Source organism: Durio zibethinus, chromosome 12 (assembly GCF_047325235.1).
Source record: "Durio zibethinus cultivar Kanyao isolate XHJ-2024 chromosome 12, ASM4732523v1, whole genome shotgun sequence".
Lineage (NCBI taxonomy): Eukaryota > Viridiplantae > Streptophyta > Magnoliopsida > Malvales > Malvaceae > Durio > Durio zibethinus.
Genome location: NC_143173.1, coordinates 24,301,162 through 24,325,193, shown reverse-complemented (window position 1 = coordinate 24,325,193; position 24,032 = coordinate 24,301,162). Strand labels below are relative to the sequence as shown.

The following is a 24,032-nucleotide window of genomic DNA, read 5'->3' as shown; positions in this document are numbered from 1 at the left end:
AAAAATTTAGAATTATTGAATTTTTTTCCCTTTTCGTCGTTTCTTCCTCCTCCTCTTTAATATTCTTTCCTCTGACTCTCTCTCTCTGATAATTCTTTCCTTTGTTCATATTCGCCCTTTCCTCTGCTTATTTCTTTCCTTTCAGCTTTTCCTTTGAAGGTACTTCTTTTTATCTTCTTTAAATTTATTTTATTTTTCTGTTATTTATAAAGCTTGATTAATTTTTATAATTTGTGTTTTAGATCTGGCAGATCTGATATCAAGTAAATTAAATTTCACAAGAAATTTGATAGATCGAGAGGTTTGAAGAACAAAAGATGGCGGAGGAGCATAGATGCCAAGTGCCGGAAGGGAACCGTCTTTGCGTCAATAATTGCGGCTTTTTTGGAAGTCCGGCGACGCTGAATCTTTGCTCTAAATGTTACATAGATTTCCGTCTTAAAGAACAACAACAAGCTTCTTCGATCAAATCCTCTCTGTCTTCTCCTTCGTCTTCGTCAACCGTCGTCGAATCTGTTTCTCAGGTTCCTGTTTTGACTCTCCCTGAAGTCAATGGAGAATCGCCTATTCCGGCGGGCGAGATTGCTCCGTCGTTTGAACAGCAGCCGCAGCGACAACCGAATCGGTGCATGGTTTGCAGGAAGCGGATCGGGTTGACCGGATTCAGATGCAAGTGTGGGATTACGTTTTGCGGGTCCCACAGGTACCCAGAAAATCACGGATGTACGTTCGATTTCAAGAAGGTTGGGAGGGAGGAGATCGCACGCGCCAATCCCCTGGTCAAAGCGGAGAAGCTCCAGAAAATTTGAGAAGAGGATAGAAAGCCATTGGATCGTTTGACGTTTGATGAGAAGAAATTGGAAATTTCAAACTCGTTAAGATCACGACACGTGTTTCAGTGGTGGTCCCCACATGAAGAAAACCCAATTGGGCTGGATAAAAATATTTTCATCGAAAAAAAAATCTTTTTAATATTTTATTTTATGTGGTTTTTTAGGTTTTTTTTTTTTTTTAATCTTTTGGGGTGGAAAATGCAAAAAAACGAAAAAGGAGTTTGAATTCGTGAAGATTCTTGGCTCTTATTTAATTATTGGTGTGTAATTCCGATGGCAGCGCCCAATCCTGAAAAGCCATGAAGCTATTTTCTTAAATGTTTTTTTTATTAGGGAGGAAAAACGATCGAGTTCTTTTCTTTCTTTTTTTTAAGGAAAAATTGACAACTTTCTGTCTTTTATTGCCAATTTGCAATTACATCCCTTTCATTCCATTTTGCGTGTGACATTTTTTTGATGACATAAAACAAGTGCTGCTTTTCGGTAATTCAAGAAATTTGATTCCTTGAAAGGAATATTTAACTATAATGTACATGAATTTCAATTTGATCAATTTTGTGACCAAAATCTAGTTGTCATTTTTTTTGAATTTTTTTTCAAGTGAAAATCTAACAATCTTGAATTTTATTGTTCTAAAAAAAATACTATTCAACATATTAGTTCATATAAGATTTAAATTAATTGATTCATATAATTATATTAAAATATATTATTTTATAATTTTTGAAATTAAATTTCAACATTTATAATTTGTTATTTGAGAAACTATAATCACTTTTTTTTAAATTAGTTTAAGATACTTAAAATCATTTAAAATAAGTCTTTATAATTTTTTTGTGTTAAAATAAACTCTTATATTTTTTATTTATGTCCAGATAAAATTTTATGTCAAATGAAAAATTAGAGGTTATTTAATTACAAATTAAAAGTTAGAAGATTATTTAGATACAAATTAAATGTTAAAAGTTTATTTGAATGTAAATTAAAAATTAAAAATCAATTTAAATATAATAAAAAAATAAAAATTTATTTAAATAAAATGATAAAGTTCATATATTTTTTATTATTTTAGTCAAAAAACTATTCAAAATATAAGTTTACAGTGTGCATGACTGCCTGTGATAGTTTTACAAGGGGGTTGACAATTTTGATGATAAAGAAATTTTTTTTTTTCATTTTGGTGCATTTAAAAACAAAATTGAATTATTTTTATAGGCCAAAAAAAAAAAATCCTGCATATGATAAAGAAAAATTCAAACTACAAAACAAATAAATGACTTTTTCATTCTTAAAAGCGTCAACAATGGCGAGTTGGAGAAATGACGCTCCTCGGCTTGAAAACAACTATGGGCTGCCACTGCCTCTCCCCCTCTAACAAGATAAGATGTGGCTTGTGAAATCAACATTAAACCACCGTAAGCTCACCACTCAAGCACAAAAGTTTACTTGAGAAATTGCAACGCATTTTTATATCTTTTAAAAATAACTTAATTTCATTTTTATTCTCTCTCCACCTGTCTATTTCATTTTGTACTTTCTTGTACCGTAAAGTAACTTTCGTTTTTTCTTCGATCTCTCTTTCATCTCCAACTTTTCTTATCACTTTTATTAAAAATAATAAATCAAATCTCATAAAAAAATTTATTTAAAATTTATTAGATATTATTTAATAAATAACAAAATTTATAAAAAAAATAAAATTCTCAATAGACAGGTTTATCTTATAAAAATTTTTTTTAAAAGAAAATAGATTTTTAATAGTCAAATTTGTATAATTATAAATATGTAAAGTCTTTACAGGATTAGATACGAAAAAAATATATAAGAGAGTTATAAATTTTTGTGTCATAGATACCTCATAAAAGTACTGAAGATTTACATCTTATGGATTTGTATATTTAAATGTTTGTGAGTAAAATAAAAGACACCAAGAGAGTTCATATAAGTATGATGTATGGATGCATATGAGTATGTATTTGATTGTGTTGAAAGATTATATATGAATATATGTTTATTTGGGTTGAAAATACTTTATAGGTGTAGAGGAGATTGAAAGGATCTACGGGTATTGATTGTTGAGTGGTTGATATGTTTTGATGTATGTTTGTAATTCTTTACAACTAATGGATCTTATTTCTCATCCATAGATGTAGGTCAGTTGAATCCAACATGTTAAATTGTTGTCTCTTATGTAATTGATTAATTATTTAATTTTGCTTTCGTTGGTGTGATTAGATTAAAATTTTTTGGCCTAACAAGTGATATCAAAGCTGTGGTAATTTTCTAACAAGTGGTATCAGAATTATGGTGATCTCCAACAAATGGTATAAGAGCTTAAGGTTCGAGACGTGAAAAAAGTTGATGGTTCGAGCAATGGGAGAAGGCAAGTCTAGAGGAGCTCAATTCAAGAAAGAAGTTCAAGTTCTTGTTTTGAAGATCGATTTGCATGAAGTGTAAAAGCATATAAGAAAAGATTATTGTGAGACTTCCATTGCAAGTGGAGCCAAGTATGTCCAGCCATGAAGATAGATAATTGATGAAATTTAAGTCAATGTGGAGATTGTTAAGAATAATGACTCAAATCCCATAAGAGATTTGTTTGAAATTTATTAAATATTACTTACTGGAGAAGAAAATTTGTAAATATAATTTTAAGAGAGAGGAGATTCTTAATAGGTAAATTTAATTTGTAGAAGAAAATTTTAAAAGGATAGAGATTCTTAATAAGTAAATTTATATAATTATAAATATGTGAAGTCTTTACAGGGTTAGATAAAAGAAAAAAATATAAAAAAGTGTCAGTTAGACCAAATCACATTAAATTATTATCTCTTATGTGATTGATTATTTGATTTTACTTTTACTGATATAATTAGATTAAAATCTTTTAATTTAATAAGTGATATTAGAACTATGATGATTTCTTAACAAATGATATAAAAATAATGGTGATCTCCAGCAATTTTGCCTTTCATTTTTATCCTCTGTCAATCTTTCTCTTTCATATTTGTCCTTTCTGACTTCTCATTTTGAACAAAAAAATTTTTTTAACTCTCCGTTGTCTTTACACGTGGATAAATGATAAGCTGATTGATCTCAAAAAATGAGTAAAATTAATTGTATAAAAATAAGATATAGATATAGACAAGATATATCTCCTGACCTCGTCGGCAACATATGAATCAGAATCATTTTTAGGTGCCATGACCAATGTACTCGAGTTTCCTCCAGCTCCCTTAACTGATCATGTCCAAAGCTCGGCACCCTATAAAGTGAAAGTTCTGAAGTTGGATTCTCAAACCTGAAGCATGCATGGATGATCACATCAGGGACACAATAAACATTTCTTTTAAGTTTATATTTGATGTATTCTTCTATCTGGGATTAACGAATTACAACTTTTGTTTCATTTTAAAGGGTTGGCGAATTCTGATTCATCATCAATGTAAAAGATAAATGATAGCAACAGACATCGAAAATAAATTAGTAGTAAAAAATTTTCTTCTTAGTTTGGTCAGGAGTTTGGTAACTTAAGAACTAGGAATTCATTTTGGCTCTCTGATCTACGGTCCCCATTAGGCTTTGTGTTGCAATAATAAGCCCCACAATGTTGAGATGGGTAATTTAATGGGGATATGCATTGATCTAAATTCAAAATCTTACTCTGCAACAAATTGAAAACAAATAAAATATAATTAGTTGTTGTTAGATTTGTTATTGTTCGACGACTACTTACTATAGCATTTTCTTGTACTGTAATTAATATATTTCATCATCCATAGCTTTTCTCATCAAAAGAAAAGTGACTTACAAATCGTTCATATGCATGAACATGGCCTGCCAAAACCACATTTCCACGGCCATATATAGCTTTTCAACTGATTCAAAAGTGGCGGTTAGTTGGTGTGAAAGTTGACCTTGAAAGCTATGGGAAATCTTTTGAGTCATCGAATTCTTTATTGCAGAGGTGGGAGAGTGAGGCTAAAGGAATGGCTGATGCACTGGCTAACGAAGGCGTAGGGCGATCTGAAATGTTTACAGATGGGTTACTCGTATCTGACACAAATATCCGACGAACATGGTTATAAAAATCCAACTTTTCAAATATATGAAAAAAAATAAAAAATAGGCAAATTCGTATCAAGCACATATGATACTTTCAAATTCCAACTAAATAAGATTTAAGAGATTTTCCAAATTGTTAAGAAAAATTAATTTCTAGAATTTTATCTTTCCAACACGATGCAATTATGCTATGTTCCAAATGAATGTAGGGATTCTAACTACAAATTTAACCCATGTTCCGAAACTTTAGAGGGGGGACTTGGATTATGCAAAGAGCATAGAATTCATGTCCAGATAAGAATTCTTAAAATGTATAGTTGCTTTTAAGGTTCCTTAATTTGATGGGTCTCACAAATTTTCTTCCTAAATTTGTACAGCAACTACTTTTTAAAAGAACAAAAAACAACCATATGTTTAGTGACAAGATAGATAAGGTATAATTTTCTTGGTTGTACCTATAAGAGTCGCACAATACAAGACAAGCCATAGACATCACCCATCAAGTTTCCAAGTTAAACATATGAAAAATCGGGTTCCCAATTTATGTATACTAATTCTAAATTTGCTAAGCTATCTAGCTAGCCAAATAACTAAGCATGTATAAAGTTTGCGCTTTTAATTTTCCTTCCGTGGGGCTTTGCTTTAGCTTAAAACACCACCCCACTTAACTTTCTCAAGAAAACATGTGAACATATCATTAGCAGTCATATATATATATATACACACACACAAATTAAAGAAAAGCAGATTTAACCAATTATGAAGTTTCTCCGTTATCAAAATGATTAATCAAGCTTGCAGATAATCAAGATTGCGTTTACGGTTTGATTAGCTGTAACTGAAAATAATTACAATTGTTTTGCTTTATATGAATTAGATTATTCGTTGTGCCATATTTGGAAGCTCCGGATTGTGAAAGCTACTTACCATACTTGGAAGCTCCGGATTCGTTTTACCAAGGATCCAATCTTAACATGGTGAATCTTGCTGGAATAGTAAAAGAAGTATTGACAGATGTGAGGTATGCTTGCCTTCAGTCATGGTTCGGCCATGATTTTTTCTCCATCTTTAGCTGTTTATCATTAGTTATAGGTACCAACTACGCGAACATGCTTGGAGGTTTATAATAAGAAAGGACACTTGGAGCAGGTTGAAGCTTGAAAAACTAGAAAAATCAACAACAACGTTCACAATCAAATCGTAACAACCGTAGCTTCTTATATGGTAGTCTTTTTCTGACTTTGCAAGCCTAGGAGGACTGCAGGGATCAGAGTGAAACCAAACACTGATGATGAATTGACGATGTAACAATTCGATTTAGGTTTGGCCCGTTCCTACTTTGTCGGAGAAGATAAGGATTCTTTGACTTTTAATGTGAGTTAAGAATGATAGTCGACATCTGACCACCTTAATCACATGTTTGATGTTTCAGATAAACTTTTTCCAATTTTGCTCATTAATTTTGACACCAAAAGAGAGGAAAGCAATGTGTTTGATCTTGGATTATTGGATATGGATGAATTTTGAAACACTCAATAAATTGTAAGCTTATTATTAATAACTTATACATTCTTTGAGCTCTATATGTAATTAAGTCATGAATCATGAAAAACATGTTTTAGATTGAAATGATAAAATACGTAAGGGATATATATCTCCTCTATAATTTACACCAATTTCTTTGATTTAATCTAAAGGTCAAATTTCCCTTTGTAACACATTTGTATGGTGCTTCACAAAGAACTTCATGAGAAATGCATACTTTTGGAACAAGTTAAACAGTCCCATTAAAACTCTTTCATTAAACTAATGAAAATTGTGTGATCCAAGAATGATTGACGACACTCAATACCCAATTTGATCCCCTCAAAGTCAAATTAATGTTCAATTACTCATGAAGTTGATCTCTAACATAATTATATATTGAAACTTCTGCACACGGTGTAGTTGTAACCTAATTAACAACAAAAGCATGTGTTCGAAAAAGTATGCCATATTTTTTGACTGTTGTCGTCAATGGATATCGGATACCTTTGCGTTTGAAGTACACAATGGATAACAGAAAACAAAAATTGAAAACTATAGTTGAAAACCTGAGTTTGTTGTGTGCAAAGACTTTGCCTTGATTAAGTAGCCAGCTGCTTGACAGCATGCAGCAAAAGAGTAATCAAGAGAGATAAGTGCAAGAGAATTTCAAACAGAACTCTTTTCATAGAATTCTATTAAAATCAACTAAAAGTTAAAGGATGGTCGTGTTTGAAAAGTGAAACATTATTCAAGTTGGTAATAACAAATAATGAAAATGATAATTACAGCCTAATTATTCTTGTATATTTATCCCTAAACCTGGATATTATAATACTAATAATAAACCCAAATGTTAATTGTAATCCTAATCAATTTCCAAGCTAATTAATCCTGTCACCATATATATATATGCAACCATTCATGTAATTAATAGAAATGAGGGGCAAAAAAATCTTATAACTATCACTTCTAAATAGGCTAGCTAGCTGCTGCTCATTTGTAAACTTTTTTTTTTGGGACATTTATTTTTTTGTATAAAAGGTCATAGTCTAAAATAAAGTAAGAGGATAAAAATATTGAGATTTGATATTTAAACTTATTGATTGTCACTTCTTAAAATTGATTGTATAAATAAATTGAATTAAATTTCATATTTTTTTTAGCATATATGCCATTTGTTAAATAAAAATAATATAATGTATCAAAAAATATAAATAATATATAAAAAGAGTTATGGTTTTTTAATTAGGCAAGTTCTGAATGGCTTTGCATAAATGATAACAAAGGTACATAAATGAGACAGCTAAACTAAAGAAAATTTTCCATTAATAGTCCTAAAACTGACACAAAAGGAAAAGCCTTGTTCAAAATGATAATCACTGGAAACAATGACAGGAGTATACATGCAAAGTTGCATACCAAGCCAAGGTAAAAAAAGGAAAAAAAAAAAAGAGAATGCCAAATATAAAATCAAAATACCATACTTGAAAAAATTAAATACCCATTATTTTAAGTTTTCATATGCCAAGAATATTCCTATTTACACTTGTCTTACCTTCTTTGTCCCATGTGTGTTCCCATTTGCTTAATTTCTATTTTTTTTTTTCAACTTCCAGTCCAATGTCGTCATCTAATGTTATATAATGCTAATAGACAGATACCAAACTGATTGCAAAGTTCAATTACCAGTTTGTACGAGGAAACATACTTTATTATTTAGCCTAGCGGCCTTCCCTCTTGTTCTTCATCATCGTCTTCTTCTTGGTGTATTTCGAGTATTTAGATAAGTGGCCATGGCTGTTATCAAAAGGCCGGTTCTGTTTTTTGTATTAGCCACCGTCTTTGCCGGATTCATTGGCTGCGTTGTTTCCTATGATCGTCCTCCTCCTCGCAAAGACATTTCCGTGCCTCAATCAGAAGAGTTTTCCTCAACTTCTCCTCAACAGGTAACCATTTTGAATTCTTTATGCAGATTTTAATACCTTTTTACCTTACGTTTTCATTGAACTTCCAGTTTTTTCGTTATAAGTTTGTTAAGGCTTTGCATGGTGGGTTTCTGTAAAGCGGAGAGATTGCTCATCTTATTCATGTTCTAGGAAAATGAAGATTAGAAAATTTGGGTACTGCAAATTTTGTTCTTCTTTTGTTTTTCCAGGTTGGTAGGAGCTATAATTATGGGTGAAATTGCCTAAAAAACATGACCTGCCACACTGATACTGAATTCCTTTTTTTTTTTTTGAAAATTTTAATTTACCTTAAACCTCCCTACCCTTCTTACTTACCTAATTAAAAAGATCCAGGAACAGTCGACAATATTGAATACTTTTGTATCAAGCTGTGTTTCTCTTCCATGTTTGCAGCCAATTATGGCATCTATCAGCTAGCAATTATTTCGAGTTTCAGTTGACTAACACAAGCGGAAAATCCAAAGAGAATATGTACTGTCCCTGGGAACTCTAGAAATCTATTATAATCTGCCTGAGGAATGAGGAGTATTCGTATAACCCAAGGTTGCATGTTGAGTAGGGGGCTCTTAGATTATGGAGTTAGGTTCAGGGCCCTGTTGATTAGATCACCAAATCTGCATAATTACGAAGTTCTCAAACCCACCAAAACGTAAAATTTTTTGTGTAATCCACAAAATTTTCATAGTATGTTTTCTTGCTATCTATAAATTATTCGATAATGAAACCGATGAGGGCAACTTAGAGCTCGTTAAGTCAAAAGTGGTTGGCTAGAGTCATGATAATAGATTACTACGACTTAGACTAAAATTACATGTTTCTTGGAATGCTAGAATTAATGATAGAGATGGGATTTTTTACCAAATGACATTATAATTTAGGGTAAATTATATATAATATATTTTGTGATTTGAAACAAATTGAAAATAACTTTTCAGATTTAAAAAATGATACTTAATTATCTTATGAATTATTTTATTGTTTTTACTCAAAATCATTATTATTATTATTATTTGTTTTTTCCTTCTTTATCAGTTCATCCTTTCTCTCCCTAAAACTAGATAACGAGAAGTTCTCCAATTTTTTTTTTATCTTTTTATTCATTCTTTCTAATTTTCATTGAAAAATTCAACCCATTAAAAAATTCAATCAATTCAAAACTCAAATATTAAAAATTTTAAAATCCAATTCAACAAAAATCCAATATAATTGAGTTTAGTAGAAATATAGATAGTAGGACAATTGAGCAACTCACTATTGATTTCCAATGGTAATAGAATTGGATTCTATTTCTCTGAATTTAGCTTTCTTTTGTAATTGAAAAATTATCAATTGATTGAGTTTAATTAAAAAGAGAAACTTTGAGTTTTGAGTTTGAACAAGAAAAAAAAAGAAAGAGAAGAGTGGGTAAAATAATTAGAAGAATAAATTATAAAAAATGAGATTCAACAAATGATTTTTAGTTACTGGCCATTATCTAAATTGTAGAAGGAAGAAGAAGGAAGTGAAAAAAAGTTAGAAAAAAAGATTTTACTCAATTTGCTGGGCATGACGGTAATAAATTTTCACGGGTATGGCGGAGATGCAAATGAGTACCGGCTTGGTGAGTAAAATTAAGAGATGAAATGAGAGAAGGCTTCTGGAGATGGTGATGAATGATGGGTTGGTGTCATAACTTTAAAAGAAATAGGAAAAGGAAGGGTTAGATCCAACAACGTTAAAGATAATGTTAACCAAGCAAAATATAAAGGGATTAAGAGTCACTTTTAAATATAAGGAGGTAAATTTATTCTATCCATAATCACAAGGTATTTATATGTAATTTACGCTATAAACATAGCATATTTAATTTCTTTTTGGATATGCTATTAATACTATATATAAACTTAATTCCATTTGAACAGCAATCACTCTTTTCCTTCCTCTCTTAATTGCTATTCAATGATTAACTTTTTTTTTTAAATGATGTTTTTTGCTGTTGCAGGTGCATGTGTCTCTAGTTGGTGTTGATAAAATGAGGATATCTTGGATTACAGAAAGCTCAGCTTCACCAATAGTAGAATACGGTACATCTCCAGGGGTGTACTCGAAATCTGCAACTGGAAGTACATCCTCCTACCGTTACCTTTTATATACATCTGGTGAAATTCATGATGTTGTCATTGGTCCATTGAATCCGAACACCGTCTATTACTATCGTTGCAGCTCGGATTCAAGCCGCGAATTCCGTCTCAAAACCCCTCCAGCTCAACTTCCGATTAAATTTGCTGTCGTAGGTATGTCATATGTCAACTTCTTAGATTAAGTTTGTCAGTTATTATTATTATTATTGTTAATTATCTGTACACATATACAAGGTGATCTTGGACTGACAGGATGGACAAACACAACTCTCGAACACATAGGACAATCGAACTACGACATGTTGCTACTGCCAGGGGACTTGGCATATGCTGATTTTGTACAATTTCTTTGGGATTCATTTGGCCGCCTGGTCGAGCCACTGGCTAGCCAAAGACCCTGGATGGTCACGCAAGGGAACCACGAAGTCGAAAGGATCCCTGTCATCCATTCCACACCCTTCACAGCCTATAACGCAAGATGGCACATGCCATTTGAGGATAGCGGTTCAACTTCCAACTTGTATTATTCCTTCGATGTGGCCGGCGTCCATGTTATCATGCTGGGTTCTTACACAGATTTTGATCCTGATTCGGATCAATTCAAGTGGCTGCAAGCAGATTTGGGAAAGATTAACAGGGGTATAACTCCATGGATCGTGGCGATTATCCATGCACCCTGGTATAATACCAATACTGCTCACCAAGGGGAGCCTGAATCAGTTCTCATGAAGAAATCCATGGAAGGATTACTTTATAATGCTGGGGTTGATTTTGTTTTTGCTGGGCATGTTCATGCTTATGAACGCTTCGTAAGCTTCCTTTTCATCGTCGTTATCTTCATTTTTTGCCATTTTCTTTAGTTCCAAAGTATGCTAATCCTCTTGCTTCTTTCTCCTTTTCAATGTCAAGACTCGTGTTTACAATGGAACAGCTGATAATTGTGCTCCAGTGCACATCACAATTGGGGACGGTGGCAACCGCGAAGGTCTAGCTAGCAAGTGAGTTGCTTTTCCGAAGATACACAGATTTGTTTTGCTCTCTAACACCTATAACATATTGTGAATGCTTATCATTCTCAAATCCAGCCAATCGAGTCTAAAATGGTCAAGGCACTGTTAAAATAGGCAATTACATCTAAAAAATTCCTAACATTTATGACTTTTTAACGTATAAAGTTCCTCTGATAGTGTGATGGGAGTCTCACTTCTTAATATCGTTTTATGATTGAACCTATCGTGCTGTCTAAAAAAACATGAAAGGGTCATGTCATAATCAAACAAATTAGGTTCAATATATGATCCAAAATTTTACAAAATCAGATTCACTTTTTGTGCCCCTTAAATCTCATTACACGCAAATCATCCTAATCAAAGTCAACCAATCAAACGAAAATTTGTTTCTGGTTTTCAACATAAATAGTTTCCATCTATAATCTTGTTCAGGTATATGGATCCGACGCCTGAAATATCAGTGTTTAGGGAGGCAAGCTTCGGGCACGGAGAACTCGAGGTGTTGAACGCAACCCATGCGGTCTGGACATGGTATAGGAACGACGATGATGTTTCAGTTGCTGCTGACACAGTTTGGTTTACGAGCCTCTCTTCTGATCCTGCTTGTAAAGTTGTCTAAAATGGAAATGTATGTTGGAATTGATTCATTGATTCAGTTAGAGAAAGAAAGATAATTGTAGAACTATAAGACAAATTTAATAAAAAAAAAATACTAATATAGATGAAAAAATCAATAGGAAATTGTTTTGTATAATGTATTTGTTGAAAATTAATTCTATTTATTAGTTGTGAATTTTTAAAGGTTTATAAATTCTATGGTTACATGTATCGACCGAAACAAGACCTGAGCAACATTGGGCCTAACAGTGGCTTTGCTGCTTTGCGTTTCAGGGCCACTATTCTTTTTTCTGATTCAAAGCCACTGAATTATACGTACTTAAGTCCAAGGCCTAGGGTTAACCAGCAAAGTGAGAATCAGCACCCCAAAGAAAATGCACATTTCATTCGTAGGGTGTAAATGAACACAGTTTTTGATAAATTATTTATGAATATATTTAATTTTTATTTATTTATTAAATTTAACAAATGATTTTAAATAATATTTTTATATTTATTTATTAAACGAATTGAATATGAATAAAAATCTATTTGATTCATTTATATATATAAATGAACTTATTTAAAGTTTATTTAAAATTTATTTGTTTATTATTTATTTGTTATTCGTTTATAATAATATTAACAAAATTATATTGTTATCTTTTATCTTAATCTTCTTTTAAGGTTCATTTATATTTGTTTGAATTTGTTTTTATTTATTTAGATTTGTTTGTTTAAATTTATTTAATTATAATTTTTTTATTGTTTATAAATATGTTCGTTTATATATGTGTGTGAACATATTTATTATTATTCACAACGAATTCATTTAATTTAATTTAATTAAACATAAATCAAATATAAATAGAATACAAATATTTTTTTATTTAAACGAAGCGAGCTTAAAAGAATAGAATAATTTTTTTACCAAACACAAATTAAATCTAAATATCTCTAAAAATAAATGAACAAAACACGTGATACTACTAATTCTTTTAAGATGCAAGGAATGACTTTATTGGATGAGTTTAATAAAGAAGCAATTCCTGATTCTCAAAAACAAGTCTAAAGCCCAATTCTAAACCCGTGTGTGAATTCAACATTGGTCCCCTAAAATCACCCACTCTAGAAATACATGAAAACCCCTAAGCTCACGTGTAGGGTTGGCAGCACTTGCTAACCATGAAAATGTTAAAATTTTCATCATTAGCCATGAAATTGCAGGGCAATGAAATTATGTGAAATCATTAACCATGACTTCAGAATAGTTGACAACTTTAAAGGACTTGAAAGGTTTGATGAGGTCAAAGCTTTTCTTCTTCTTCTTGGCCAAAGAAAAAAAAGCCTTTCTTCTTTATCTGTGGGTCATTTAACTTATAATTCCCACCATTAAGATCACAAATTTTAGATTTTGATCATCGGATCCTGTTAACAGATATTTATCTATTCGTAACCAATGTCTATAGAAATCCATCAACAATATTTTTTAAAATATACTTGCCAAGAAGGTCATTTGTTCCCGTTAATTTTGATAAGATGGCAACTAAAAAAGAAAATGGAAGCTAAAGGAAGGAAAAAAAATAGATAATTATATGAATTAATTAAATAAAATTATATGATTATTAATGATTATTGTAATTATTATTATGTGCAAATAGAGATTTCATTTAGTTTGGAAGGGTAGGGAAATAAACCGTTAAGGGTAAAGGGGTAATTAAAGCATCAATCAGCCCATTGAATAATAATTGCATTTGAGGTAAGCAAAGCTCAAATTAACACTCAAAACAAAATGAACGAGCTCCACGAGGACGAGTGTGTAGCACATGAATTGACGATTTTGTCCATAGACCCATCCAAAAACGCCGTCCGTCCAGCCATGAGTTTCACGTTAGCGCACTCATAACATGAGGAGTTGCGGCTGCTCCAACCCCTTCCTTTTTTTTTTTTTTTCTCTCCTTTTTCTTCATTATTTCAAAGTTTACAGTAACTATTGGCCGCAAATATGCTTAGCTTATGATTATAATAACGTAAAACAAAACATCATTGATGGTGTAAAACAGTCCAAAGTCGTAGGGGTAATGTTGTCATTTGATTGCACTCGAAATGCCCATTGGTTTGGCAAACTAAAATACCCCACTACAATTTTCCCCAATTTTAGTATATGATGAAAAGAATTGGAGTGAGGCTAAGTAATCAATAAATTATTATTTTATATACCAAGAAATTTTTTTTAAAATTTTATAAATGAAATTAAAAAATTAATATATATTTTTTATATATTAGTTTTTTAAAAAATATTTTTAAAAAATAAATGCTTATTCCTAATTTTGTTGGTGAAGGTTTTAACTCCATCACTTATATATCAGATAAATTTTCATTATCAAATATCGTTCTCATTCAAATTTTTTTTACACTTGATTTTTTTTTTTAATTTTAACAACAAAATCTACAACTATGAGCATTTGATAATGTATTTTTAGATTTTAATTTGATGAAATTTGTACATTCTCATATTTTTATTTAATTACTACTATTTACATGTGTTATTTATGAATTATTTCATACTTTGGAATGATCAAGTGAAATTACAATAGGAAAATATTACCCTTTAATTTAAAATAGTCAAAGTTTTTAGTATATTTTTATCGTATTTGAATTTTAAATCTGCCCCTATGAGTAGGCATAATTTTTATGTGACCCTATTTTGTAGATATAATTGTTAATAGAAGACTTTTTTAGCATGTGTAATGCAAAAAAGGGGTCATTTTCCCAAAAAAAAAAAAATCCATTTTTATTTGATGAATTATTAATATATAAATTTTATAATTATCAGATAATATTATCTCATTTTTAAACATAAATTTAAAAATTAGATAGTATTAAATATAAGTTTTTTAATTTTTAAAATAAATATATAAAATTTGATTTTTTTTAAAAATTTGATTACTGAAATAGTATTATTTAATTTTAAATATAAATTCATAAAAGATTAAGATAAAAAAATGATTATTATCAACAGCTTCCAGACCGAGAAGTCAAACTAGGAAAGAAATAATTTAGTGTCAAAAATAATGAGGAAGTAAAAGAGGAGGATTGATGAGGAGGGAAGGGTAAGGGTGTGGGGGTGGTGATGATGGTTCGAACTAATCCAAACCATCATAGTAAATCCTGGGACGGACTAACACACCATCATTTTAGAAGCCACCCCATACGTCCTAGCCGGAAAACCCATAATTGTCCTTCTAAATGATCAACCATAATGCGGATTTCGTGAACTTATGCAAAAAGAAGGAAGTTCGAGTTCCCTCCACTTCCCCTTTCCATTATCATTCACATGACGCTATATCCCTTCATCAACCACCATCATATAAAAGCCAAAACATTAAATCCTCGCCCCTAACCGGCCGCTTCATGCATGATTGTTGTGTCAGACGAGAGAGTCATGTCCTCTTCCCCCACCATAAGCTTTTCTCCCTCTTTTTCTTCCTGCTGGTCTGTGATCTCTCTCTCTCTCTTACCTTTATCTCTATATATTAACATCTCCTTTCTTCCATTTTGTCCCTCACTGCATTCTTTTCCTTTTTCTTTTACCGCTGCTGCTAGTTGTTAGAAGCCAGATTTTAGCTTCCTCGGCCACCGCTCTCTAACCAACCTTCTCGAAAAGGTGATCTTTTTTGAAAAGATAAATCTTCTTTGAGTTTCTATTTTCTTTCTTTCACCGAGAAAGGGTAGACATAGTCCATGTTAATGGGCACTAGTTTAAGTTGTTTTGTAAGGTGGAAGGGGGGGAGGCTAAAATGTTGTTCTGTTTCTAACCAGACATCCTACATATGATGTTTTCTTTAAGTGTTTGAGTTCTGTTATCTTGTATAAAAACTAGTAAGTTCCCAATGTTGGAATTTTCTTCCTATTTCACCTCATTTTGAGGATGTCTTATGTCAGTAGTTTTTGAATGTTTTCTCTCCTTGGGTTCTACGACATTTGTGTTTCAGCCCCCTCAATGGTTCTTTTATGGGGTTATTTGTCTTTCTCCATGTCTGAACTCGTTCTTTTTTTTCTGGTTTTAACTACTTTCAGTCCCTTACTTCTATATGAAGAGGAAGCGTTCTTCTACATGAATACAAAGCTAAAAACCAACAAGTTCAATCTGCAGTTGATCTTCCAATGATCTTTATCCCTTTCTTTCACGTATGGGCAGCTGAAAGAGTTTTGGACATTTGTTCCTCTAGTTCTCAACCTTCCCCCATTTATTTAACGTACAAAATATTTGGTTTATTTAAATGCTAGGGCTGCTCCAAAAAAATACTACTCACAATTGTCTATTGGCATCCACCTGCTCTGTTTCTTCTCTGTTGTTAGTTGTTATGGTTTCTTGTGCTACTAACGAGATAACCACTATTATCTATCCAAGCAGGAAAATAGAGAGACTGTCCTAGAAATTTACAAAATTCCTTACAGGTTATATTTAGTTTTTGGACTTTTACTTACTAATTGGTTGGCTTTCTCTCCTCTCTTGATATTTTTTCTTAAAATTTAACGTAGTATTTTGTCAACTTCATATGTTCATGGACAATTTTGGATATTCATTTCTTGAATACATGCCAAACAATCAAAGTATGTATTTTACATGTTTAGAGAACTAGTAGTTCATTATTCACTGAATTAAATGCCATGCTTGCATACAGATTATTTGTCTCTTACATACTAATATAGTATCTATTAGTACGTTTTTAAAAATAATGTGTTAAATTTTTTTATGTGTTTCTGCCTTTCCTGAATTTTTTTTACATTTAGATCAAGATAAGGGTGATATAATTTGATAGTTCTAATATTTAAAAGTATGTATATAAAAATAGTATAACAATACTGTCTCCATGTGTAGTGCAATGATTTCTGTAGCAATAAAGAATATTATCAGAGATACTCTTTTATCCTGATACCATTTCTTTCTGTTCTTTTTTTTTCTTTTTTTTGGTTCAGGGGCATTACAGGCAGTTTGAAAAAGTTACTTTCATGGAAAGGTTGAACTCAAATCTGTACCTGCAGAACTGTTACATAATGAAAGAGAATGAGAGGCTAAGGAAGAAAGCACAGCTTCTCAACGAGGAGAATCAAGCCCTGCTATCTGAGCTGAAACAGAAACTCTCCAAGGCCAACTCAAAGGGAAATTCAGCAAATACCATTCCTGACCTCAACGTCAGCTCCAGTTCTAACCCAAACCCTTCCAATTCTAGCAAACCCTGATTCAGCAAGATAGACATCATGACCCCAAATAGATTCCCCCTAGACTTTTTTGTGTAAAACCATAGCCAAACAATAGTAGTAGCTTGGTTTCAGTTAAAATCGTTAGGATACTACTAGTAACTTCCTATCAGGCTTATTTCTATTATCATCTTTCTCATATCTTCTTCTGTGGGGGTGTTAAGATACGCATTTGTGAACGACAATGGATGTATCAGGCTACTGCTGGAAGGGAATATAATATTATCATAAATCTAGTTTTAGTGTTTTGTTCTCTCTCTCTCTAAATTGGATAATGGCACCATCAATGTAGGCGGATTACTTAATTGGACAAACGAACTCCATGTTTCAGAATTGCCATAAAAACGTGGCAAAACTAGAAATATCTCTCAGCACCACCCGTTTCACTAAATTGTCAATGAACTCTATTCTCTAGACTAGATTTTTCCTAACTACTATTACAAGCATATGGTTCAAAACGCAGACGGTGTAAAACGAGTATTAGAATGGTTTAAAATACCAGACATAATTGGGAAGCAAATACTTCATCCTAAGCAAGAGTGCTTAATCCACAATTGGGGTTAAAGTGTCCGCTAAGGAAGTTTGATTTACCTAAAAGAAGGAAGTAATGTATGTTTTGAGTTGCCTGAGGTGAAAAAGGAACCAGGCAGGAAAGAATGGGTGACTTTTGAGTTGCTTAAGCAGGTGAAAGAGCCAAATGGCTAGCTTTGGGAATAATCCAACACTTACCATCTAATTTGTCGTACATTGAATAACCAGTGAAAAAAATGCAGCTTCCGACCAAGAAATTCAGATTTTCTTTCAAAGTAAAAAATTCAGAACAAAGTATCATTAGATTTGAAAGGGGGCTTTTCGTTAAGATTCTGTTTAGGAAGAGAGTGATGGGAGGATCTAATCAAAGGTAACGTCAACAAAAGATTCAGAAGAAGAAAGTCAATGAAGGTTTATTAAGCTTGAACAGGTGGTAACCCACAATATCAACTCACGGACATGACACAGCCCCTTGGCTGATGCTGGTTGACCATCAAGCAACCTCCTTCAGATAACAAAAAAGCATGTCTTATCAAACTCAAATATGTCTATCAACCCCTCCCCTGGCCCTTGCCCTTCATAACCTCTTAGGTCACCAAACCCTGTCAGCAGCTCAGCTAGTCAGTTTGGAAACTAAGAAGGAGGACAAAAGTATGATGACTCGAATCTCCTTCGAAGACCTAGAACAGGATTGGCTGACGACAGTCAATCAGTGCTCAAGAACCCGAAGAACTACTCTGCAAAACATGATTTGGAAATAAATAAGCCTTTTTTTCTTTATTTTGGCAAGTCACTAAATCTTGGAAGATATATGACTCATTTGTCCTTGAGTTTGTTTGATCATAATTTTTAATTTTATATGGGTATGAATTGTATCTATTGATATGTTTTAATTATATTATAATATAATATAATTAAAAATAATTTTTTTATCAAATTTAATAATGAATAATATCAATTATTTTTATTAATTCTAGTTAATCTTGATGAGTTTTAATAAAATAATATGTTTCAATCGTTATATGAATGTAAAATATATTTTATAATTTTTAATTTATATTTTATTATTTAATTATTTTAACTTAATAAACATAAAATTAATCGACAAAATAATCTTTAAAATTTAAGTTTTTTTATTTTTTTATTTTAACTTATTTTCTTTATACATTATTTCTTCAAACCAAAATTTATAATTTTATTTTTTATTTTTTTAAATCAAAATTTATAAGTATTTTAATTTCTTTTAAGAAAATAATTATATTCCCTTTATAAAATTTAACAATCATAAAGTTTTGATTCATTTTTTTCATTTCTTTACTTTTATCTTAATATTTACATTAAAAAAATATTTATTTAAATATTATATAATCAAATTAGATATTTAAAAATATTATAGATTTATTTTATAAATTATTAATAATATTATAATATACAAATTTATTCACATTTATAAATATATTTATATTAAATAAAAAAATTTAAAATAATATATCAAAATAATAAATTATAATTTTAAAAAAAATTAAAATATTACCTTATTCATATTAACAACTTTCGTTTCAGTCTCCTCGAGACTGATTTGATCATGTCATCTAATTCAACTCTAGTATTAGTCTTGGGAAAGGATATCCCATTATGTCATCTACTATAAATTAATCTGTACTAATATTTTATTGATGTTAAAGACTCAAGAGCAAGCAAAAGAACAAGAGCTGCTTCAACTACTACTTACAAAATAAAGAGTAGAGATCTTAGCCTTTGCTGTATTTCCACTGCCACCCCTGGTCCATTTTAATAAAAAGCGAAAAGGACAACTCTTCCAGTGTTGGCTCAGATATCAGAACGTAGAGACATCACAATAATGCCTCGCATAACTAGTAATTAGTTCAACCCTTACCCCAATCTCTTGGAATTGATCATGGACCTTAGTCTTTGATAAAAAAAAATAAAAAAGTTCTAATGGATGACATCAAAGATTAAGTATAATGTAATTGAGTTGAATTCGCGTTGAAAAGTTAAAAAAAAAAATTATTTATTAAATTTTAATTCCATCAAAATTTATTTTTAAAAATTCAAATCCGAGAAAGTATATCACTTACATTTATAATATGATTAACAAATTTTAAGATTTTTCTATATTTACCCTTATTATAAATGTATTTTTATAGCCACCCCCCCCCCCCCCATGAAGCTTTGGAAGAAAAGGCATAATGTCTCCAAAAAAGTAATCAGATAAACAGTTGGAATGGACCCATGGGCCTCAATCTGTGAGAAAATAAGTTATAAACCAATCATGGACTGAAATGAAGACCAAAAAAAAGGGTGTTATTTAGTAACACATTGCTCGTACCTTGTGAAAGCCGAAGCACGGTAGGAGAATTAGGCGGGAGCAGAAAAATATAGCTCACTACGTATATATGCACAAAACAAAATTACCTGTGCGAGAAATCAAATTGTTTGCGATCTACATTTCTGAATGGTGATCTGATTCCTGATCTCCATATGTAAAAGCCAAAGGTGGCCAAAGGCAGAGACCTACGATAGCAAGTTGTAGACATTGGTTTCAAATCGAATCTAAATTGAAATTTGAGATGCCAAACACCGAATAAAAGGAAAACCTGAAGATTACCACTGGAGCCCTTTGGATTTACGCGATATTTGCAGGGAGAGGATCCTTAACCTCCTCCGAAACCTCTGTTTGGCTGCTGAGAAAAAAAGGAAAAAAAAAGTAGTTCTTGCGCCCTCTCTTGTTTGCGAAAACCTAAGGTACAAAAGGCAGGGAAATCGACGTGTTTCAAAAAAATCAATAGCGGGTTTTTGCTGTGGACAATCGTTTTGATTGTAAAAAGAAATCTCCTCGCCGTTGCCGGGGATCGAACCCGGGTCACCCGCGTGACAGGCGGGAATACTTACCACTATACTACAACGACTTAGCTGTTAAGTGTTTATAGTTACATTTATGTCATCCTTTTCACGTGCTTCAATTCCTAATATACAAATAAAAATAGTTAATTTTTTTAATGCTGGTAATTTATATCTAGTTACATTTGTCCCCGAATAAATTTACATATAAAAAATTATGTATTTTCATTGAAGTATTTGACCTTTTTTTTTTTTAACCATTGTGAAAAACAAATTTCACATTGATCTTCTCAAGTGATTGTTACTCCTTAAAATTGATTAAAAAAATATTATAATCATCATTTTATCTTAAAACAGCTTCAAAAGTACAAAAAGATAAAAGTGTTCGATGAATCATAAAAACCAACTATTAATTAAAATAAAGTTATTAATCCAACATTATTTATCAGGTTGTACATTAAACACATGATGTCGATTTGAACTAAACTTAACATTGAAGTTTAAAAGTGCTTTCAACTAAACAAAATTTCGTTTCCATCATGATATCAACGTTAAATAGGATGAAAATTTTGAGTTTTATGATTAAAAAAAATGATTTTGTAAACCAAATGTAAAAGTTCTTTAGAAGTGTGCTTTGTGGTCAAAAAGTACGTTTAAAAGGTCAAATTTTTATTAATTTGTATATAATTTTTTTAGATATTTAAATACATTAATTATATGTTTTCATAATAATATAAAAAACTTAGAATTTTAAACTACATTTTTTTAACAACATTTTTAAATACATTTTTTCAAATCGCAAAAATAATATTAAATTAAACTTTAATTGAGGAAAGATAAAGTGACAATTATAAGACAAAACCCATGTTCAATGTTATAAAACACTCTCTTTTAATACAAGAAAATTTCAATTTAATTTATACAATTATTTTTAAAAAAGTTAAATTTAATGAAATAGATTGTTAAAGATTTAAATAGGCTATTAAGGATTACAATCTTAATAAAAAAAAAACCTCAATGAAACACAAATAAACTTTTTAGCCTTGCAAAGTACAATCTTGAGGATTAAGGAAAAGTGGTGCCAAATGAACTTTTTTTTTTTTTTGTGGAAAGCTATCAAATAATTTACTTTTGACTTTTTTTTAATAACTACTTATGAATTTTGATTGAAAATTTATGTTCCACCTAATAAATGCTTTATTTTTTTTTTATTTTTTGTTTTCTTGTAAGAAAAATTAAAAATAAAATAAAATAAATAAAAAATAAAAACAAATAATAAAAAATAAAATTATGCACCAAATAAAACTTAAAATGTTTTTATTATTTCACTTCTTTTTATTTATTTTGGAGTTTTTACTAATTTTTTAAAATTTTTTCTAAAAAACATAATATAAAACATAAAAGCATTTTACTCAAGAAAAATATCATTTAAAAAATAAGAGGAAAAAATAGAAATGTGCAATAATGTAATTTCGCTGGTGCAAAACAAGTTATCCTACTGATCTCCTGCCGTTCAACACAGGATATATTCTGGAGCAATTTACACGAATTGTCAAAAATACCCTTCAATTCACCGTCCAATAAAAGCTATAAGAGGAAAAATAAGTTAGAAACATATCGGGGCGAAATAAAAAAAGGGGGGGGGGAAATTCCTTGTTTTTCTCTCGCTAAATATCTACGCACTGAAGAATCGCAGTAGCTTTAACAAAAATGACTAAAGAATTCACGGTGCCGCCGGTGATATTCCCCTCCGGCGGTGGAGTCAACCCCACCGTCGGAAACATCAACCAACGCCGAGTCCCAACGGCTCCATTCCAACCTACACGCCCTCAATCATCCTCCTCCTCCTCCGCCATACCTTTCATGTCCTTCGATATCGGTTCCGCCGCGTCATCATCCGGATCCTTCGGCGGCACAATCTCCTCGTCAGCAGCATTCGGATCCGCCTCATTCGATGACGAAGAACCCCTCCTTGACGAACTCGGCATCCACCCGGACCAAATCTGGCACAAAACGAAATCCATCCTCAATCCTTTCCGGGTCAACGCGACGGCCCACAAAGACTCAGACCTGTCGGGGCCAATCTTCCTCTACTTATCCCTCTGCTTATTCCAACTCCTCGCCGGCAAGATCCAATTTGGGGTAATCCTCGGCTGGATCGTCGTCTCCTCGATTTTCCTCTATATCGTTTTCAACATGTTAGCCGGACGCAACGGCAACCTAGATCTGCACACATGTACGAGTGTGATTGGTTATTGTATGTTACCAGTTGTGATCTTTTCGGCAGCATCGCTCTTTATTCCGCAGGGCAGCAGCGTTCCTAGATACATAATGGCGGGGGTTTTTGTTGTGTGGGCCACTAGGGCTTGCACCAATTTAATGGTGGCGCTTGCTGATGGAGGTGAAGAACATCGTGGCCTTATCGCGTACGCTTGTTTCTTGATCTACACTTTGTTTTCACTTCTTGTTATATTTTAATTGAAGTTCATTTTTTTCCTCTTTTAGAACTAGATTTTTAGTGGATGATATGAATGTAAAGGTTTTTTTTTTTTTTGTTGAAATTTGATATCTACAATGTTGAATTGCACTAAAATTTTACAGAATTGCTCTTTATTTTTTTTGGCTTATAGTTGCTTATTGTGATGTAGTAAACTCATTGATTCTGAATATGTACTTGTTTGCAAGAATTGAAGTAGGCTTTTACCTTCACTAGACGTAGCAATTTTAAATAGGTATGTTAGCAAAAAACGAAAGTGACTTTAAAATTTTAGCAAAAATCATATACATGTATGGCAAAAACCAAAGACTGTGTTTTTTGTTGGATGTGTTGAATTGTGACATATAATTTTTGTATTTTATATGTGTTTGACGTGAAATAAATAGATATAAATACTCAAATTGTCAGATTTAATCTTCACTGTTATATATTGGCATGAATATTTTGTTTGATTCATGATCAAACTACTCCAGTTCTTGTTATGGTTTCTTTCATGCTTTTGTTTTATTGGATGCTATCTTGTTGGAGGTGGTGCGGCTAATGAGACTGTTGGGTTATATGCATAGTCTTCAAGAAAACTTTTTAAGCCAGGTAAAAACTCTCATTTGGCCTTAGGAAAGAGGGTTTTTTGTCGCGCATCCTTGATTGTCTTGAAAATGATTTTTTTTTTAATTTCTTTTTCTTGTTTTAGAGACTAGATGAATTTAGTTTTGGAGAAGCTTGAAGGATTGAAGAGCTTTGCCTTTTTTTTGTTTATA

The 24,032-nt window shown here is 31.5% G+C and overlaps 3 protein-coding genes, 1 long non-coding RNA gene, 1 other non-coding gene and 1 pseudogene across 7 annotated transcripts; 4 read left to right on the top strand and 2 right to left on the bottom strand.

The window, feature by feature from the left end:
• The first annotated feature begins 17 nt into the window (after window positions 1–17).
• On the top strand, window positions 18–1,241 carry LOC111296138 (zinc finger A20 and AN1 domain-containing stress-associated protein 6-like). Its single transcript, XM_022890219.2, has 2 exons — window positions 18–159; window positions 243–1,241. Exon 2 carries the CDS (start codon window positions 318–320, stop codon window positions 807–809), a length of 492 nt encoding a protein of 163 aa, XP_022745954.2. The 5' UTR covers window positions 18–159; window positions 243–317; the 3' UTR covers window positions 810–1,241.
• A 2,395-nt stretch (window positions 1,242–3,636) lies between these two features.
• LOC149515912 (uncharacterized) lies at window positions 3,637–7,036 on the bottom strand. Of its 2 annotated transcripts, none has more exons than XR_016326296.1 (3): window positions 5,826–7,036; window positions 4,645–4,889; window positions 3,637–4,134 (listed from the first exon to the last, which is right to left on the bottom strand). It is a non-coding gene; the product is annotated as an uncharacterized LOC149515912 (long non-coding RNA). The 2 variants fall into 2 exon arrangements; XR_016326297.1 differs by having other exon boundaries at window positions 4,645–4,859; window positions 5,826–7,034.
• A 1,056-nt stretch (window positions 7,037–8,092) lies between these two features.
• On the top strand, window positions 8,093–12,315 carry LOC111296764 (putative purple acid phosphatase 20). 2 transcript variants are annotated; one of them, XM_022891205.2, is made up of 5 exons: window positions 8,093–8,371; window positions 10,374–10,665; window positions 10,765–11,321; window positions 11,422–11,510; window positions 11,955–12,315. In XM_022891205.2, exons 1-5 carry the CDS (start codon window positions 8,219–8,221, stop codon window positions 12,139–12,141), a joined length of 1,278 nt encoding a protein of 425 aa, XP_022746940.2. In that variant the 5' UTR covers window positions 8,093–8,218; the 3' UTR covers window positions 12,142–12,315. The 2 variants fall into 2 exon arrangements, with proteins under 2 accessions (XP_022746940.2, XP_022746938.2); XM_022891203.2 differs by having other exon boundaries at window positions 10,747–11,321.
• A 4,629-nt stretch (window positions 12,316–16,944) lies between these two features.
• LOC111296765 (protein LITTLE ZIPPER 4 pseudogene) lies at window positions 16,945–17,923 on the top strand (annotated as a pseudogene).
• Window positions 17,924–20,773: 2,850 nt separating this feature from the next.
• Window positions 20,774–20,845, bottom strand: TRNAD-GUC (transfer RNA aspartic acid (anticodon GUC)). The gene has a single exon. It is a non-coding gene; the product is annotated as a tRNA-Asp (tRNA).
• A 1,544-nt stretch (window positions 20,846–22,389) lies between these two features.
• Window positions 22,390–23,464, top strand: LOC149515911 (uncharacterized). The gene has a single exon (XM_089741324.1). It carries the CDS (start codon window positions 22,488–22,490, stop codon window positions 23,253–23,255), a length of 768 nt encoding a protein of 255 aa, XP_089597450.1. The 5' UTR covers window positions 22,390–22,487; the 3' UTR covers window positions 23,256–23,464.
• The last annotated feature ends 568 nt before the right edge of the window (window positions 23,465–24,032 follow it).